This window comes from Eschrichtius robustus, chromosome 5, assembly GCF_028021215.1.
Source record: "Eschrichtius robustus isolate mEscRob2 chromosome 5, mEscRob2.pri, whole genome shotgun sequence".
Classification (NCBI taxonomy): domain Eukaryota; kingdom Metazoa; phylum Chordata; class Mammalia; order Artiodactyla; family Eschrichtiidae; genus Eschrichtius; species Eschrichtius robustus.
In genome coordinates, this window is record NC_090828.1 from 43,816,853 (window position 1) to 43,837,712 (window position 20,860).

General features: G+C 33.6%; 1 protein-coding gene across 5 annotated transcripts in view; it reads right to left on the reverse strand.

Moving 5' to 3' along the window:
* GLS (glutaminase) overlaps positions 1-20,860 on the reverse strand; it is an 84,575-nt gene that overhangs the window by 14,477 nt on the left and 49,238 nt on the right. For 3 of the 5 annotated variants that reach the window (XM_068544765.1, XM_068544770.1, XM_068544769.1), the window contains one exon: positions 20,395-20,487. In XM_068544765.1, coding sequence (XP_068400866.1) covers positions 20,395-20,487 — 93 coding nt within the window. Of the gene's footprint in view, positions 1-17,036; positions 19,413-20,394; positions 20,488-20,860 lie in introns of those variants that run through there. The other 2 variants (XM_068544767.1, XM_068544768.1) reach the window with 2 other exon arrangements.

Below are 20,860 nucleotides of genomic sequence, written 5' to 3' on the forward strand. Positions count from 1 at the left end.
AAATACAACCTCAAAATGGCAGCTCCAAACACTGCATTTTGCTCTCCGTCAGCTAAGTGATAAACTCTCTTAAGCATACCATTTTCAAAATTTCTCAATGAGTAGATTAATTTGTAATAAATTTACTTACTCTTAAACTAAGAAGTCACAATTATATCAAAGAAATCTAACAACCCATGAAGACAAAATAATTAGGATTATATATTTTTTACAACAAAATAGCTAATATATAGCACCTACTCTCCCTGGACTGAACTAAGTGCTTTAAGTGTTGTTGTCCCTGTTATTATTCAAAGGAACTTGAGCAAGGTAATAGTGCTGGTAAGTGGCAGAACGAGGGCTCAGGCGCAGTCTGTCTGACGCCAGGGTCTGTGTTCTTTCAACCTCTACTCATTATCCACTGGGCCAAGAGATTCCTAACAAAACCTGAGATGAGATTTCCTCACCAATATGGTACCAAGACTAAAATATGTTGTGATAGAAAATCAGAAAATAGCATCTAAGAAACAATTTATAGGGAAATCAGAGATACTAATTTTCTATTGAGGTGCTTTTTTTAATTGAAGAGAAAATAAGGGAACAAAACAAATCATTCAATTCAGCATATCAATACCAAAAAGGAAAAAAAGAAAGTATCTTCATTCTTTAAGTCTCTGAAAATGAAATACGAGTTTTGGGTTAATGTGAATAGAGCAAGTATGACTGCTACAGCATTGGCAGCAAATAAACTTCTTATCTCAGTGGCTCATATTATTCTGGTAAATGCCAATGAATGGTCTAAAGATACCAATGGGCTCATAAGCAACCCTCCTTTTATATCCGAGTATAAAAGTAGCTAACAACATATCTTTGTGTGGGCTGACAAACAGCACTCTAATTAAGAAGCAAGCAGCAAACAGGAGAAAAATAGAAATGAGCAGGGCAAAGGCAGCTATTCCTTTGAAGAACAAAAGTGCCTTTTCCATGTGGCAGACCTAAGAGTATTTGTACTGCACTGACAACTATCAAAGTTTTATTTATATTCACTATCTTCCTGGTTCTCTTCCTCTCTTATGCAAGTAAATATTTATAAAACTCTATGACGATTAGTTAACATTCATTAGTGTTCAAATAGAAAACAAGGTGCCACACTTCTGGCACGATCAAGTGTCATGCTTATTTACAATTATTATTAACGAAAAAGACAAGTACACAAAACTCCAAAGAGTCAAAGAAACTAAAAGCAAAGAGTAAGAAGACAGGAAAAACAATTGGTCACCAAATGCTTGTACATACTACTTTAAAAAAAATCAAGATCAGGGCCACTGGAATTACAAGATGCTATACTATGTGGTATAAATTAAAAATAAGGAAATACAAACAAGTTCCCTGAAAGAGATAGGGTTCTCTTTCTGATGAGAAACAAAGTTTTGGCACCAATAGAGACAGAATTATTTCAATTTAAAGGACCTGACTCTCCTTTGCATGCCCTGAATACTGCTACCACAACAAAGCAAGGCACATGTACATGACTACTCTACAGTTATTCCAACCACAATACATCCTTACTAATTGCTTTTAGGAAAAAAAAAAATCCCTCATTTTCATCGGTCTCCAGAGAGCCATACTTAAGTCTCTGCATTCTTTAATGTTCATTTCACAGTTCTATTGTGAAAACTCCAACATGTGTGCTTTATGGACAACACACAGAGAACAGGTACATTAACGATATGTTTCTCTAGTGCTATGTACTTTTCAAAACGCCTTCACAGACGTTCTTATTTGATTACTATTCAAGTTATGCGAACATATTCCTCACGCATATAATACAAGAAGCTGCTGGAGAATAGGATGTTTTTAAGACCCTCAAAAATAAAGCAACAGGGAATCCCCTGGCGGTCCAGTGGTTAAGAATGTGCGCTTCCACTGCAGGGGGCATGGGTTCGATCCCTGGTTAGGGAACTAGGATCCCACATGCTGTGCGGCACAGCCAAAAAAATAAAATAAAATAATAAAACACAACAATGGAAGAATTAAACAACAGAAAAACATATTTTAAAAAAATAAAAAATAAAATAAAGCAACATAACATTTTATATATACATAATTAGGCCTTATCATGAGACTGCTTACACCTATCTATATTTAAACATTTATAATTCTTACCAGTAATACTTTATTCTGTGAAGCAAGGAGGATGGACATGACAAAATTATACCCAAAATTCATCTTGTTAGTGTAATCTATATTAGTTGAAAATTCTTTAAGTAGAACCAGCTTCTAAAAGGAAAAAAGACCTTCTAAGTCTAAAAGACCCTAAAAGCATGCCTTCTATGTAGCAAGGGTCTAAAGTACATTCGAAAGCCTACTGTTAAAATCAATTTCTGGTAAATGCTCTAAAACCCCTTGCCTGATCTTCTGCAGTTCCTAAACCCAAATTTGGGATACATCCATAGCATACAGGGTGGGGTGGGAGTGGGAGGTACAACAGAACAGATTGCCAGGACTATAAATCTGTGGTTACCAACCTCAATAGTATTCTAACAATGTCACCATGTTTCCCTCAGCTCTCTCTCCCACTCTCCAAGAACAAACATTTCCTATCTTCTCTATGCTCTGAAACCTCACAGCCTCACTCCAACCCCACAACTCATTCTTAGCAGAAAGCCTTCTTTCATATTCTTCAGGAAAATGGAAACCAGTGGACAGAAACTGTCTCAACCTCCTCCTACCATATCTGCAAATCTACCTACCTGCCTGCTTGCCTCTAAATGACCTACTTTATTGGAGGAGATGCTCTTCCTTCCACCAAACCTAATCTTCCACTGTGCTGAGAACTCCATCTCTTTCCAGGGATCTCACTTTATTGGCCTTTTCTTCTCTTTTGTACCTACTTCAAGCTTTCCTTCTTTACTTTTCTATCAGCTGCCAAACCTGCTCTACTCCCAATAGTTCTCTGACCTTTAAATCTCAAAGCCAATAAAATATTCTTAGAAGGTGGGGAGGAAGTTACCAATATGGGCTACCAATATTGTATTTTCTGAGTGCAAACAATAAAAACAATCCTACCGTCTACTATTATCATTTATTAAATAAAAAGACATTGTAACACCAAAAGAAAGAAAATTAGGAAGGACATCATGTAAATGGACACTCCTCATCTTACTTAACACTTATCTGCTTTGGTACAGATGACTGCTCAAAAATTCTTAAAATACTCTCTTTCTTTGACTTCTGATACTACACTATGCTGGATTTTCTCTTCTCTGCCCTCTTTTCCCAAATGGAGCCCTACCACTCTATCTTACTTTCAAAATGGAAGTTCCTTAGGGTTCCTTCTCATTTCACACTGTCTCCTGGAGCAATCTCACATACCTCCCCACAGCTCTGAATCTGCTCTTCCATTCTGACCACTCACACAATTCTATCTCCAGCTTGGACCAACCTCCTAAATTCTAGGCCTGTATGTGACACTTACTCAACATCACTACTTGGATATCTCACAAATACAGACATGCCAAAAAGACGTTAGCTTTCACACACTGCTAATTGCCTACCCATTATCCATTTCCTACCCTGTTAGTATGGACTAATAGAATTTCTATTTATTAGGGGTAGCAATAAGCCCAATTAAAAAATAGTTCCCTAGATTCCCTTACATCTAGTCTGGCCAGTGAGTGTCAGATGGGTGTCTGGGAAACTTCTTTTACCTGATTTAGGTGTCACTCTTTCTTCTACTTTGACCATACAAGTGAGGCCAAAAGTGAAACACCTATCTGGCAACTATAAGGTGGCAGGCATGAAGTCTAACATCCACACACTAAGGTTGGTCAGAGCAGAAAGCATACCTTACTGATGGCACTAGTCCTGGATTATCTACCCCCAGACTTGTTATATTAGAAAAATAACCCCATTTGTCTAAACCACTGTTGATCAACCTCCTGATATCTATAGTCAAACAGATCCCTAATTGTTACAACCAAAATTAATTTGTTTCTGTACTTCCAAAGTTTGCAGGAGGAAACTGCCCTTTTGTTCCTACTAAAAACATGGTAGTCAACTTGGTATCTCATTCTTTTTCACCCACCAAATACTATCAACAAGCGCTGACAATTTCATCTCTCAAACATATATCTATCCACTTTTTCCACCTCTAATACCTTATTCTAAGCCACTACCACATCTCATTTCGGGCCCAGAACTTCAACTTTTGTCTCCCTCTAATCTGTTCTCACAGAGCAGTGTTTAAAGACCAAATCATGTCATTCCTCTTCGTAAAAGTCTTCAAGTTTCCAACTGCACTTTGAATAGTCCAGAACTCTTAATATGGCATATAAAACCCTACATAAATGTTTGCCAAACTGTGTTCAGAGAAGTACCTGGAGCAGAAACACCTGGGATGCTTATTAAAAATGCAGATTTTAAAATCAGTCTTTGGGGTTGGGCTTTAGGAATCTCCATTTTAAAATTAGGACACTAACAATTCAGATGCACATTAAAATATGAGAAGGCCTACCCTTACATAATGTGATCTTATCTCTAAGACTCATCCAGGGCCAATCTCTGTTCACCTTGCCTCACATTTGCTTTCTTTCACCTTCTGAAATGTAATAAACTCCTTCCTGTCCTGGAGCCTTTAAAACCAGACTATTCTATTAATCCTACTCTGCCCTTCCTCTCATTCTAAATTTAACTATCACCTTTCATGGAAAACCATACCTCTTCATCCAGGTAAAATGAGGTCTTCGTGTTATACCCTCTCTTAGCACTCTCCTCTGTACTTTTCCTTTCATTTATTACCATCATATTTGATTAGTATTTTTTAAAGATATAAAATATTAAAGATACAGCTAACTATTTCCCCTGCATCCACTCCCTTTCCTCCCAGAGGTAAGCTTTACTGAAGACTGGAGTGCATGTTCTTATACTTTAACTACGTTGTGTATTTGTCTCAAAAAGTCTGTTATGGGTATATAAAAAGTGTCATATGGTATATATCATTTCACCTCCTTTATAGCAGTTAAAATGAACTAGATAGATCTACATGTATCAGTATGAACACATTACTTATCACCTTTTAATTATTTTAGTAATGATTTATTCAATATCTGCAACCCCCTCTAGATTGCAAACACCAGGAGCTGGATCATACTTGTCTCATTAACCACTGCAAACATTAAGCACTCTGCAGTTTCTAGCACATAATAGGCAATAAATAAATAAACACTAGTTGAATGAAGAACTAATTCATGAATGAATAATGAACAAGATAATGCTAAGGTTAGTTTATATAAAATCTGACCCTCTGCCAAATTAAATTAGCGAAATATCTTGAATTAATTCTGTTACGTGCTGTTTAAACAAAAACTAATAAATACTGAGAGATAACTGGTTCTTAATAGAAAGAAAGAAAAATAATTTTAAAGGTTATATGTATTAATTTATACAAAAGGATCTAATTTTGGACATTGGTGGGGGACCTACACATAGCAACAGAAGAGGAGAAAACACACACAAGAGGAAAACAAAATTCTTGGTATATAGAAGAGATGAAAAATTGTTTGGTAACTAAGTAAAACAGGGACTAACAATATTGAAGAGGAAACCTAGAGATCAGAAGAGTCTTAGCCACTTTCTTACAGCTACATAAGTGGGAAAGCAACTTCACAGAAAAAATGGACTACCTGACCACTTTTGTACCGTACTACATTATTATAAAAGCAATTCTGGAAGAAAGGAGAACAGATGGAAAATATGTACATTTACCACTCACCACCAGAATATAGGCATTGGGAAAGGCAGAAGTTATTTTTTAAATACACTTTAATAGCAGAATTGTTTCCTCATAGTCTAGTATACATGGCATATTTTTGTGATTTTTGCTTATATTTAACAGTCATTAAACTAAAAATCAAATGTATAGGACAACTGTAAATGTCTCTAAATGAGGATAGAATATTTCATTATTTCACTTTTCATCACTGAATCATTCTAGTTTTGTTGGTTTCCAAAAAAGATTTATACTAAAAACAAGTGCAGGGGCTTCCCTGGTGGCGCAGTGGTTAAGAATCCGCCTGCCAATGCAGGGGACACGGGTTCGAACCCTGGCCTGGGAAGATCCCACATGCTGCAGAGCAACTAAGCCCGTGTGCCACAACTACTGAGCCTGCACTCTAGAGCCCGCAAGCCACAACTACTGAGCCCGCATGCCACAACTACTGAAGCCTGCGTGCCTAGAGCCCATGCTCTGCAACAAGAGAAGCCACAACAATGAGAAGCCAACGCACCGGAAAGAAGAGTAGCCCCTGCTTGCCTCAACTAGAGAAAGCCTGTGTGCAGCAACAAAGACCCAACACAGTCAAAAATAAAAATAAATAAATAAATTAAAAATAAAAAGTGCAGATGTGAACAAAGATACATTCATTTTTGGTAATAAAGTTCCAGATCACAGAACTTTTATACATAAATAGGATTAATGAAAACCCCTAGCTTTGAGTTCTGTGAAAAGTAAGGATTTATAAAGGTTTTAATAAATTGAGTTTAGCTAATAGACATTTAGAGGAGACAAACAAAAGGACTGAAAAATGCATCTTCTGAATCTGGAAGAGGAGGGAACTCTTCCAAACTCATTTTACAAGGCCACCATCACCCTGATACCAAAACCGGACAGATATCACAAAAAAAGAAAATTACACGTCAGTATTCCTGATGAACATAGATGCAAAAGTCCTCAACAAAATATTAGCAAAGCAAATTCAGCAATTCATTAAAAGGATCATACACCATGATCAAGTAGGATTTATTGCAGGGATGCAAGGATGGTTCAACATCCACAAATCAGTAAATGTGTTCCACCAAATTAACAAAATGAAGGATAAAAATCATAAGATCATCTCAACAGATGCAGAAAAAGCATTTGACAAAATTCAACATCCATTTAGGATAAAAACTCTCAACAAAGTGGGCATAGAGGGAATGTACCTCAACATAATAAAGACCATATGTGACAAGTCCACAGCTAACACCACACTCAACAGTGAAAAGCTGTAAGCTTTTCTTCTAAGATCAGGAACAATATAAGGATGCCCACTCACCATTTTTATTCAACATAGTATTGGAAGTCCTAGATAAAGCAATCAAGACAAGAAAAAGAAATAAAAGAAATCCAAATTGGAAAGGAAAAAGTAAAACTGTCACTATTTGCAGATGATATGATATTATATATAGAAATTTAAAGGCTCCATCAAAAAACTGTTAGAATAACCAAATTCAGTGAAGTTGTAGGATACAAAATCAATACACAAAAGTCTGCTGCATTTCTATACACTAATAACAAACTATCAAAAAAGAGAAATTAAGAAAACAATCTCATTTGCAATTGCATCAAAAAGAATAAAACACCTAGGAACAACTTTAACCAAGGAGGTGAAAGACCTGCATTGAAAACTACAAGGCATTAATGAAAGAAACTGCAGACAACACAAATAAACAAAAAAATATTCTGCGTTCATGAACTGGAATACTGTTAAAATGTCCATACTGCCCAAATTAATATACAGATTCAATGCAATCCCTATAAAAATTACAATGGTATTTTTCACAGAAATAGAAAAAAAATCTAAAATTTGTACAGAACCACAAAAGACCCCAAATAACCACAGCAATCTTGAGAAAGAAAAACAAAGCTGGAGGCATCACACTCCCTGATGTCAAATCATAATAGAAAGCTACAGTAATTAAAACAGATGGTATTGGCATAGAAACAGATACAGAGATCAATGGACCAGAATAGAACCCAGATATAAACCCAAATATATATGGTCAATTAATTTACAACAAAGGAACCAAAAATATACAATGGAGAAAGGACAGTCTCTTCAATAAACAGTGTTGGGGAAACTGGACAGCCACATGCAAAAGAATGACACTGGACCACTATCATACACCATACACAAAAATTAACTAAAAATGGATTTAAAAACTTGAACCTAAGACATAAAATCATAAAACTCCTAGAAAAAACATAACCAGTAAGCTCCTTGACACAGGTCTTGTGATGATATTTTTGAATCTGACACCAAAAGCAAAAGCAAAAATAAACAAGCAGGACTATATCAAACTAAAAAGCTTCTACACAGCAAAGGAAACCATCAACAAAATGAAAAGGCAACCTACTTAATGGGAGAAAATATTTGCAAATCATATGTCTGATAAGGGGCTAATGTCCAAAATATGTAAAGAATTCATACAACTCAGCAACACAAAAAATAGTCCAATTAAAGAATGAGATCTAAATAGATATTTTTCCAAAGACATTCAGACGGCCAACAGGTACATGAAAATATGCTCTACATCATTATCGGGGAAATGCAAATCAAAACCACAGTGAGATATCACAACCTGTTAGAATGGTTATTATCAAAAAGACTAGAAACAACAGGTGTTGGCGAGGATGCAGAGAAAAGGGAACCCTTGTACACTGTTGGTGGGAATGTAAATTGGTGCAGCCACTATGGAAAACAGTACGGAGGTTACTCAAAAAATTAAAAATAGAACTACCATATGATCCAGCAATTCCATTTCTGGGCATTTATTGAAGAAAATGAACACACTAACTTGAAAAGATATATGCACTTCCATTTTCACTGCAGCATGATTTATAATAGTCAACATACAGAAACAAAGTGTCCATCAATGGATGAGCAGATAAAAAGTTGTGAGACACACACACAGGAATATTACTGAGCCATAAAAAAGAACAAATCTTGCCATTTAAGACAACATGGATGGACTTCAAGGGCATTGTACTACATGAAGTAAGGCACACAGAGAAAGACAAATACTATATGATCTCTCTCATATTTGGAATCTAAAAACAGAAAAACAAGCTCATAGATACAGAGGACAGATTGGTGGCTGTAAGAGGTGGGAGTGGAGGGTGGGGAAAATGGGTGAAGAGCCCCCAAACCGACTTCTAGAGCATTGAAGAGCCTACTCAGAATCAGGCAGAAACTTTGCAAACGGGCTATTATCACCAGTATCAATTCTTAAAGAAGTTCTTTATTGTTTCCTATACTTAAAAATATTTGTAATTTTAACATTCCAAAAAGATAAACAATATTCTGTCAAGTGGCCCAGGTGGCCATTAACTCCAAGAATCCAGCTAAAGAAGGCTTTTTCTTGGTTCAACAATTAACTATGCAATGATACAGACTGAAGTACCTAAGTTAGCCTTTTTTGGGGGTGCCTGCTTAACAAAGTTTGAGATTTCAAAATTATTAAGATAGAACAGTGACATAAGTTCATTTTTTTGTAGATATAACACTATTTGAAATTATCTTATGTAGTTACTTATCTAGGCTGTTATTTTCTGTATTGACTCCTGGTATTTATGGTCTATGAGATCATGTCTCATGTGATCTTGCCCAGAACATAGAGTAGTTCCTGTCTTGTAGTAGGTGCTCCAAATTGCTGCATAAAGGCAAATGAACAAATGAATAAACTTTTGCACCTATTTTGCACATTATTTGTAAAACACTTTTTAACTTCTCTAGTAGTACTTCCTTCCTCCCTTTTCCTTGCATCTCTACAAAGGAAGTTGTCTAGGGCAAAATAAATTACAACACGGTCACTGGATTTGGCCCCAAGTCCTGTAAAACCTGTTTGTTTTTGTGCATTTGGTCCAGCAGCCAGCAAATACTTCATGAAGACAGCTAATTGTAGTTTTCTAATCAGGAGGGTGGCACATTATTACTTCAGTCTGAACCAGTCCTTTCTCTTTTCTCCTTTCTGCTGAAGATTTACAGTCAACAAGAAGCTTAATGAGATGGTTTTAAAGTGAGCTTAAAAAAAAAAAATTCATGTGTTTATAGACTCTTAGGCTTATATTTAGTCATCTATTTGGTAGGAGTGGGTGAACAGATAATTGTACTTTAAATAAATGTCAGGATTTGAAGGGTGAATTTTATTAACTTACCAAATTGGAAATATTTCTTTGAGATTTTTAGAATTATAGTGAAAAATCAGTGGTAGATTGAGTCACTGTACAAAATTTCCTTTATCTATCAATGTTAGACTTGAGCCTTACAACTTTAGGTCAAACTCATTTGGCATTATGTACATTTACAGACAAGTCAGTGTCTATTATTGTTACTTACTGAAGAAAAGCTGACAGTGACATAAAAATGTTGGCTATTATTTTTTCTCTTGGTACATATTTAAAGACTTTTTGGTTACCACCCTTCATTTTATCCCTTCAACCTTCCAGGGATTGCTTAGTCAGTTATCAAACACCTGGCATTTTTTTCAAGCTTTATATTCTAAAGTTTTCTAGATAAGAAATGAAAAAAAGGAACTCACTGATTTACCGTATTGAGTTGGCACAGGGTAACAAATTTGTGCCAATATAATACTAAAGAATGGCATATTTCTGAACCTCTAGCTGAGTGGAATTAAGTGAGCCAAACATACAATTGATGAAATTGAAATTTTATCTAGGAGTCCCAAGGATGTTTAGATGCCAGTGTTATTTAATGTGCTTGCTGGTATATGGCACAGAAAACTCAGCCCCATCAATCCTAGAGTTAGAGAATTGAGGCAGCCTCCCTGTTTCTACAGATTGTAACCATCACAGGGGGAGGAACCTTGCCTCTTAGAGCAGCATCTCCAACACCTAACATACTGCCTGAACACTGTGTGTGTGTGTGTGTGTGTGTGTGTGTGTGTGTGTGTAAATAGAAAAATGAAAAGAAAGGCAAAACAAAACTCAGAAATTCATGCCCACAGTACATCACATCAGGCTACCCACTCAGATCCTATGCCCAGCTGCCAGCACTCATTGATGCTATGTAAATCCAAAAAATACTAGGTACACCAAAAGTTTCAATCTATTAAAAACTTCTGCAGAAGATCCCAAATTCTTAACTAACGCAAAATTCTAAATCTCGCCACGGCAATGAATAAGAACTTTCGCAAAAAGCAAAAACTGTGAAACACAATATGCAAACAGCAGCAGCTCTCTATCCAAAAGCCCCATATGTACAAGGTAAGTGTACTAACATGCCACTAAGTAGATCATTACATGACAAGCCCAACATGTAAGGGATACCAAATAAACAACAGTGATGGTTCTGTGGCAGACATATATGGTGGATGTAAAATAAAATTGCACAACAGAGACAAAATAAAAATTAAAGCTTCTCCAGTTTTTATTACTTGGCTAAAAACACAGCAATTAGTTTTTTCTCCTTTGTTTCTCCTTTAGGTGAAAAAGAAAAAATGTCATACAATGACTGTTTTAACAGCATATTTTAGTTGAAACACTTCACAAACAGGTAATAGAAAGTTCAGCTCCACTTCCCTCCTCCCGAAAACCATTCTCTAAAGTTTCTCTTTCGGGTAAAAAGAGGAAACATTAAGGCAGAAATATTTTATTGGTATGATTAAAGAGGATTAATAGTATTAGTCACCACAAGAATTTTAACAAAATCACTTGTCCTGCAACTTTAAAGGATGTGATGTCAATGAAGTTCCATTTTGCAGAAAATATAACATTTATTCATTTCAGTTCAAAGTAGAAACAATATTATTTAGTTCATTTCTTTAAGTTATAAATCTTGTGCATAGACCTGGACCCACAGATGCATGTATTCAAAGTTGATTGTAAAATAAGTTACCAACAATAAGCTATATCATATTGAAAAAAAGTTTACACTTTAACACTTATGGATTAAAAAAAATTTTTTTAAATAAAAGTAGAGTGGCAAATGTCAACAACATTAAAAGATTTGGAAATGAACATATCAGCACTATGAAGATTTGAAAATGAAAACCCATTTTATGAGCAACTTTGATATAATTTTTAAAGTTACCTCATTTTCAGCCAATAATTAATTATGATAGGAAAGGATGAAAAAGAAAGTATACTCAAGATTAACAGATTTTGAGTTTTTCAATTAGGATCTTTAATTTTGAGGGACTATGAGAAAGAACAAAAAATAGACCTTGGATTGAGTTCAATAAATAATTTATATCACATCATTAATCTCTTTTAAATGGAAACAAGACTTAAGTTTTATGTTATCCCCTCAAAGGACGAACTGTAACGATCCTTAGCGATGATTCGTGAAAGGCATACACAAAATAATGAAAACTAAAAATTCTAAGCTAAGGAAAAGTTTAACAAGAGGCTGAAGATCATGATTTTAATTTGGATCTTACAATGGAATGGCCCAAACATGAACAGTTATATTTGCATAACTGATGCTAATATTTCAGCATCATTCTAATTTTAATAGATATAAGGTGAAAGCAAGCAGAGCTTATTTGAACAAGAGCCAGTCATTTAAAAGTTCAGGTTCTCACCTATACAAACTTGGGGGGAGAAGAGCTTCCTAGGCAAGTTTAAATTTTGAGAAGAAACTTGTACTTTTTTTAAAGAGTAATAATATTTAAGTTTTAACATTTAAGTCAACTAAGTCTCTTAAAAATTAATGCATTTCAAGAACAGCAATATATTTACTTTATGAATAAAAAATAAAAATCCCAGAACTACGAAAAAGATGGATGCTAAGGACAAGACACACAACAGAGTAATAGACAAATACAGAGCCTTATTCTGAAGCCACTCAAAGATCCAAACATCTAAAATAAAAACAACGTGCTGGGAAAAGCTAACCTGAAAAGAAAAAAAAAAAAAATTTTTTTTTTTTTTCCAGAAAACATTGGTTTAGAACGCCAATAACCTTTGGTTACTTAAAATCTTTTTACTTATATATTTAGCCTAATCCCAAAGGAATTTAATTTAAAAAGCCAGTGGTGCAACACCTATTTTTAGAGTCACATTTCTGCTACTCTTTACTTTCTTTCAAAGGTTCTGGGGTAATGTTTTATTTTTAGAACTACTGTATAATTGTGACATTCACTTCTAACTTTACTAGTCTTTATAAACTTGGCATATAACTATATACTAGAAAAATACAATTAAGTAGTTTTAATAAACACTGATGGGACAATCAGTTTGCCAAATAACTTACAGTCGTATTCACCAGTACTGCTAATTATGCTTCTCAATAAAAATAAACAACCAACAAATAACTGTCCCAAAAAACATAAAATAAACTAACCCCATCAAAAAAGAGAAAATAAAAGTAAATACGTTAATTGAGAAAGCAAGGTGCTACCTGGAAAAGAGGGTTGGGAGGAATGGGAGTTTGCACCAGATAATCTTTAAGATTACTTTCCAGCTCAACCATGTGATTCTAATAAATTACAAGATTACGGTAAATGAAAGAACATCAAAGATCTAGAAAGCATGAACTATGTTTTAAAAATAAAACAAATTCTTCAACTGTTTACAGGATATGAATTAAAATTATAACTAAGGGTTCCAAGTGGAATTGCTAGGCCAAAGAGATTTTCATTATATAATCAAAAATCACCAGAAATATAATATGAAACAGACATTTAAAACTGTCTCAGGTAAGAATTTTTCCTTTTAAAAGCTAAGCCCTCCAAATAGATAATTTTAATCATCTGATACATTAGGACTGAAAACATTTCAGCAAGGTAAATACTTGATGAAATAAAAATCATTATTTTTTATAATACTATATCCAGAAAAATCAGGTCCTCAGACATTAAAATTTGGCTTAAAGTATACCAAATTGTTCTCTACCACTGAGATTTTAACTAAAATATTTTCGAATTAGTAGATGAAATTTAGAGTTAGAAGTCTAATAATAATAACAACAGTGTTATGAGATCAACGGCCAGAATTTGTCATTTCATTACTCTTTTCTATGAGCCTCCATACTGGACTGCTTACAGAGTTCATCAAAGCACTTGGAATCAAGGATCATCACTTGTTCACTTTTTTATTTAACCAAAACATAACAGTTCCCGATAAGAAGTGCTTTGTAATTTATGCCAAAAATACCACGGACACCACCAGAAAAACAATGTGATAAGTGCTAATTAGTAGCCTATTCATTTTAATTAAAGGTTAATGGATCAGGAAGCCATTATAAAAGTTCTGATCAGTGCTGGTTTTACACATTTTACATATCTTAAAAATCTCTATAGCTACAACTTATTAAAATTACTAACAGATCTACAATCTACAAAACAGGTAAGGTTAACTAAGTCAACCTTAAAATAAATTTCCTTCCTTTCGTATGCTCACAATATAAACTTAGAAAGGAATGTTTTAAAACCACAATAAAATCAGTTCATTAAATAAAGATTTATGATCAGTCTATTTAACAATTTTTTTTTAAAAAAAGTACCTTTTCTATTACTACTTAAGTAGTTAAGTACTCTAAAAAAAGTCAAGTTTTGCCAGCTCTGTTTTATATTGGATAGATTTTTGCCCTAGATGACCTTATAGTAGTTTTAAAAGCAAAAAGTCCAGACTAAGACAGTGTAATTTCTAAATTTCTTCAATGTGCATTGTATGGTATTCACATTAATAAACTACTACTGGATCAGAAAGAGGGAGAAGAGGAAAAAAAGAATCTCTCCTAGTCCAGTTAAATTCCTTCCATTTCTAAACAGTGTAGAAAACAAATGTTTTAACTGTGTTACAATCTGAAATAAAAGTGGTTGAACTTGATATACTTTTAATGTATGTTCATGTATAATTTTGGCCTTGAACTACTCCATGACAGTGAATGGACTAAAGTAACCTGAATAAATGTGCGTAAAAATCTGAGGGATGGGCCATGATGAATCATAACAAGCCCCATCTCCAACATCTGGTTTTAATATTATATTTAATATAAAATGGTAAAGAAGGAACTGAACAGAAAGCATGTTACTTTAAAAAAAAAAAAAGCATTCTAGCATTTTCAAGACCATCATGGAGAAAAAACAAATTTTTACAAATGAATAGCAAAGACTCTTAAAACTAAAAATTGTGCACTATTTTTAGAATAAAACTATTCCATAAAGTAAACTCTTCAAACTAAGAAGTACATTATTTTAAGTTGAATACAATCCTTCAATATAATAATTTTGGACACTACTTTAAAGTCAGCTTCCACATGAAATCTGATGTTCCTGCTTTCTCTTTTGTGGAGTTCTCCAGTATCATTATCCTACTCTGACAGTGCTAGTAGTGAATGGGAGCAAAACTGAAACCACAAATCTTTAAAGGTAAATTGAACAAGTAAAATATGTTATATTTTATAAATTCTGGGGCAGCAAAAATGTTCCAAGTTCTCTTACGACAAAACCTGGAATAGATCGATGAACCATTTATACGTGACATACTATGAAAAATAATTGTTGCTGATTTTTAGGCTATGGATAATGGACATAGATAAATATAAAGATAGATAGACATCTACTAGATATACACACAAACACATACATTGTATATAAATTATCAGGATACAGACTGACAATATCAGTCTATATCAGTGGTTCTTTCCACATATATACATGCCTATGAAACTACACTGTCAGATCAAGCTGAGTTACCTCTCTGTTTCAAATGGATTAACAACATCAACAACAAAAACAACCCCAAATGTATCTTTAATAGCAAGTGATCACAAACTTACATATTGAATATACCATGACAATGGAACTGCCTATTTACTAATCCCAAAAGAACTTTATGAAAAATTCCCACAGATAAATACAAATTCCTGTAAACAACAGTATTTCCCCTTCAAACAGTTTTAAAAACTTCTACAATATATTTGGGATGTCTTCTCTGGATATGAATGGACGATTTCATCAAACAAGAATTTAAAGTACTGTATTTGACCTACAATGCATGTAACCTCATTATAATTTGGATCATGCTGTGGAAATATACTAAGTTCCTTCTGAAAGTTAAATTCCTTAAAAAGTAGTTAGGGTGAATTTCAATATTACAGTTATTCTACTCAATATACATTCTACCAGGACTGACAGTTCTATTCTAAAGCAATAATACTCTTCATTTGATTTTAGCAACATGTTATTCCTACTCTGGACAACAGGTAAAACAACAATTACATAGTGAATCACGGATATTCTTCCTCAGAAAGCAGAAAGAACCTGCAAATGGGGTAGTGGGTTTTTGGGTTTTTTTTTTTTTAAGTTGTCAAAGGGAAAAACAACAAAAAAAATTGGGAGAAAAGTCTTTATTCAAATACTTCTAGTACAACCAATAGAAAAACATCCTCCCCGCAAAAAAAAAAAAAACCCATCAACGCTATACTGCCTTAAAAAAAAAAAAGTATCGGGCTTCCCTGGCGGCGCAGTGGTTGAGAGTCTGCCTGCTAATGCAGGGGGCACGGGTTCGAGCCCTGGTCTGGGAAGATCCCACATGCCGCGGAGCAACTAGGCCCGTGAGCCACGACTGCTGAGCCCGCGCGTCTGGAGCCTGTGCTCCGCAACAAGAGAGGCGCGATGGTGAGAGGCCCGCGCACCGCGATGAAGAGTGGCCCCCGCTTGCCGCAACTGGAGAAAGCCCTCGCACAGAAACGAAGACCCAACATAGCCAAAAATAAATAAATAAATTAATTAATTAAAAAAAACAAAAAACAAAAACTGATAGCTGTTGCATGTTGTAAAGATCTTTATTAAAAAAAAGAAAAAAAAGTATCAAATGAAGCCCTTGAGTATTTCTATACTTCCTCTTCACAGCAGCCTCAGAATTAACTAAAAATATAAAGCATTTTAATAATATCTTCATAAAGGATGACTTTTTAAGTTAAAATTCCAACTATTGTACTTAAAATGCTGAAGTTGCTTTCATTAAAAAAAAAACAATAAAATCAGCTTAAAATAAATTTATTGTACAATACAAAAAGTAGGCATACTGGAAAATAAAAGGTACATTAATATACAAAGCAAATAAAAGAAAGCTAAATAACACAAATGATTTAATCCAAACACTAAGATAAAATGCACAACATTTATGCTAAAAATAAAGTATTTCAGAAAGGATATGCATTTCAAATGAAATGTTAACGATGGAAAAAAAAACCAAATATGCTAACTTCAAAATGCTTGAATATCAAGAATCGGTAATGGCATAAAACATTAAATCCAACAATACTGGGTACTTTTCATGAACTTTATTTGAAAAGATATTTAAAATACTGAAAGAATCAAAATAATGTCTTTAAATCCAGCAAAGGTTTTCCTTTTTTTTTTTTTTTTTTTTTTAAATAAAGTTTGGGGGCCTGTTCACAATATCTTCCCTCTTCTTCCATTTATACCTTCCTACAAAAATTTCTGGATGCTCATCCGTAACAAGATTCTATAAACGAAGTAACTTAGGTAACGCTACTCCATTGGTAAGTGTGTATTTAAGCCTTACCAACATAATAAGTGGCACAAATTAACATAATTTTGAAATCTATACAAATATGGACACAATATGAAACATTAAGTTTCCATTTTATAAAGTAAAACCTACCTCCAAATGAAATAGTAAAATGTAACAATTAGAGCACAGGGGCCGAAAAAAATAAAGCCTGTTTTGCAAACTATAAATTAAGACATTCAGTTCCCCAAAGCACAACAGCTCTGTGAAACTAATTTGAATGACACTGTTCAAAGGTATAGCAGAGGTTAAGGCCTTCAGACACACCATTCTCATGTAAATGGCCAAACCAGAAGCATCCAGTTAGGATATGCATCTGTACATCAGAGGAACATTGAATTAGCCATAAAATCCTTGGTAATATCCTCTAAAACCTAACGTGTAATTATTTAAATATATGTTTAATAACTTCAGTTAGGCCAAAAGACTTTTGACCAAGTTTGGAAAGGAACTTCTTTTCCTAATATCATAGTTCCCAAACTCATATAATCAAGACTTTCTATATCTGTATTTGCACTAGCATCTAAATCATCCAGGAAAAAACTTTTTGCTACACTACAATTACTTTTATAGACTTTACCCTACCACATGTATGTCATGATACTAAGAACCTATCAACTTCTCCTTCTGACCTCACCCCTGCCCTCCAAAATCTTGAAGCTGTGGGGGAACTGCGGGGAGAACCAGAGAGGTATATAGAGGAAGGAAGAAGTGTGAATAGGTCCTACACAGTTTTACAATCACTTTGCCAAGACTGACTTTAAACATTGTGAATTATTTGAAATTAGGTTGTGTAGAACCTATAGTCCTTTTCTTAAAAACAAGTTTTGATTCTCAATATTGCATTTATATAACCGAACAAAAGGATTCAGGCATTTTAGTAGCATACTAACTACCTTCAGACTGAATTCATTTCCTAAATACTCTAAAAGAATTCAAATAAAACAAACTTTATGAGATGTTATTATAATTTATCATAAAAGATTCATTAGCATTTGTGAAATTATTAAAAGCTAAAAACCAAGATTCACCATTCATACTTAAATATAACATGGAAAAAGTTACGTGGATATTACGAAAATAAAATTGTTCAGGTAAACATTTCACTTGAAGACACTCCCTGTTGCTCCTTCTGAGTAACCATTATAGCTTTTTAACAATGAAACATGTCATATTACATCTGAAATTCTTTGGCTGGAATGCTTTAATAACATAAGACACTCCTGTACATGACAATTCTGACAGAACAAAGGAGTTGCAAAGTGAAAAAGCAAAGACATTTTAAAGTGTTTGATAAAATTTTAAATAAATTTTTAAAACTTTAAAGCCAAAAAAAAAAAGTTAAAGCCAATCTATTACTAAAAATAGCATAATATCTTCAGCTAATTTTATAATCTACTGCTATATTAAATAATTTGGAACTTATTATTAAGTCTTTTTATTTTTGTATTTAGCACAGAAATACTTTCTATTGCTACTAGAGACATCATGTCAGCTTTAAAACTGGAAAAGAAAAAACAAAATGGTTGAAATTTATGAGTTCAGTGTGTGGGTTTCAGAACCAAGAAATTACAAATTTCTGTTACTATTTTAAAATGGGATTATCTGACTGCATATATAGTTAAAATTTTAATTACACCAAGAAAAATTTTTAAGAAATTTTTCCTTTCATTTTTTAAAAATAAAGCAAATTTGCTTTATTTACTTATAAATACTTTTTAAAAGACTGACAAATCCACTTTTTAATCTATTAACTTTACACAAAGATTAAAAGAGAAAAAAGCTTTATGGCTCCAGCACCCAAGGTTGAGAACACAAAAAACTCAAATAAATATAGTATGCCAGAAAACTAAAGATGTTTGAAAGGTTAAATGAAGAACATTCTGAAACTAGAACCCATTTCTTTAGCTTTTCTCTCCCAGACTTTCCATTCTATATACTACAGTTGTAGAGATGTCCTCATTTGACTCAGGTGACACTTTTTTCCATACTGTCTCTTTTAAAGCAAGTTCTTGTTGGAGACTTTCATAGTCCAATGGTCCAAAGGAATGCTAGTTGTTCAAGCAACATACATAATTTATTAGTGCACTTGAGTGAAGAAAGGTCCAAGCTATAAAACGGTATTTTTCAATGAATGTTATTAAAATCTGTTAACATTTTCACCCACCACCATCTGATGTTTTGCTCCATGTTACTCATGTTGATGCCCATGGAAGTTTCTATTCTGTCGGCTTTGCATAATTCTCATATATTATTAGAAGTTACTTTGATTGGAACTAACGATAGGAAAATTTACTTAGTATGTGTTAAAATTTTTTTCTACTTATAAGTGCTTCATACATATTAGCTTCAAGTCTAGTTAGGTAATTTTACTCTAAACATTTTCCATTTGGGATGCAAAGAAATTTAAATTCAAAACAAGTCCTTTAGTGCAGTGAACAACAACAAAGACAAAAAAAATCTTGTTCCTGGAGTGTGAGCCCTGACTCCTTTAAAAAGGAGTATATATGTGCAAAAATATGAAGCCAAACACACTGATAATAAACAAATATTACCTTAAAATAACAGTGTCAGGAATATTGCATTAAATATTGCATTTCTACAGAAAAATACTTAATCTATGGTGACCTATAAAACTTACTATGAAGCTTTGTCAGGTCTCTCACTAATACTATAATCCTTTCCCATTTACATATCCATCCACATCAAAATAAACTTCAATTTAAGAGTATAACTGACAAATATTAAGAGTAAAAACAGACTTTCTCTTTACAACATGTAGCACTTTCCAATTTGTCTTCTTTTAACAGAATCAATTTTTTAAAATATTGCTTAAAATAGCAGAAAAATGGGGGAAGGGAGAAACCCAACTCCTGCTCCTAGGCTAACCAGTTCCAATTTAAATAAAACAGTAATATTTAATATCTATGTACTATTGGTCCAGGATGATGATGTCAACAATTTTTTTACACTCATTTGTTATTAGTAAAGATATGAGGCCACTAACAAACTAAACTAAGTTTTACTTAAACTGGTGAAGTTCATTTTCTCTCTCAAAAAAAATTACATAATAATCTAAGAATTTTGCTTACCCTTTGATCACCACCTTCTCTTCGAGGATCAAGTTTTTTTGCAAAGTGTCTCAAATTATCATAGTTATGGAAATTACACAGAGAAACAAGATCCTGTAATTAAACAAAACAGGTATAAGAAACTGGCTAGTCATTGGCTATTGTTTTTTCATATTTTAATAAATTACACTAATACTGTCCAACTTAACTACTATCTCATGGAAAGGACCATTGCATGTTAATAAAGCAGCATGATGCGTCAAGAAGAGAACTGAAATCAGAATAAGAAGATGTGGATTACAGATTTTGAAAACACTGCTTACTAGCCTGACCCTAGGGCTCAGCCACTCAAATTGTTTAACTGCCGTCTCCTGTAAAATGGGCATTATAATAATAGGCCACATGAAATAATTTTTCTATCAAATAACTATAAAGCTGCACAAAAATATAAAGAAATATTATGGTTATAATCTATTTTAATCTGTAA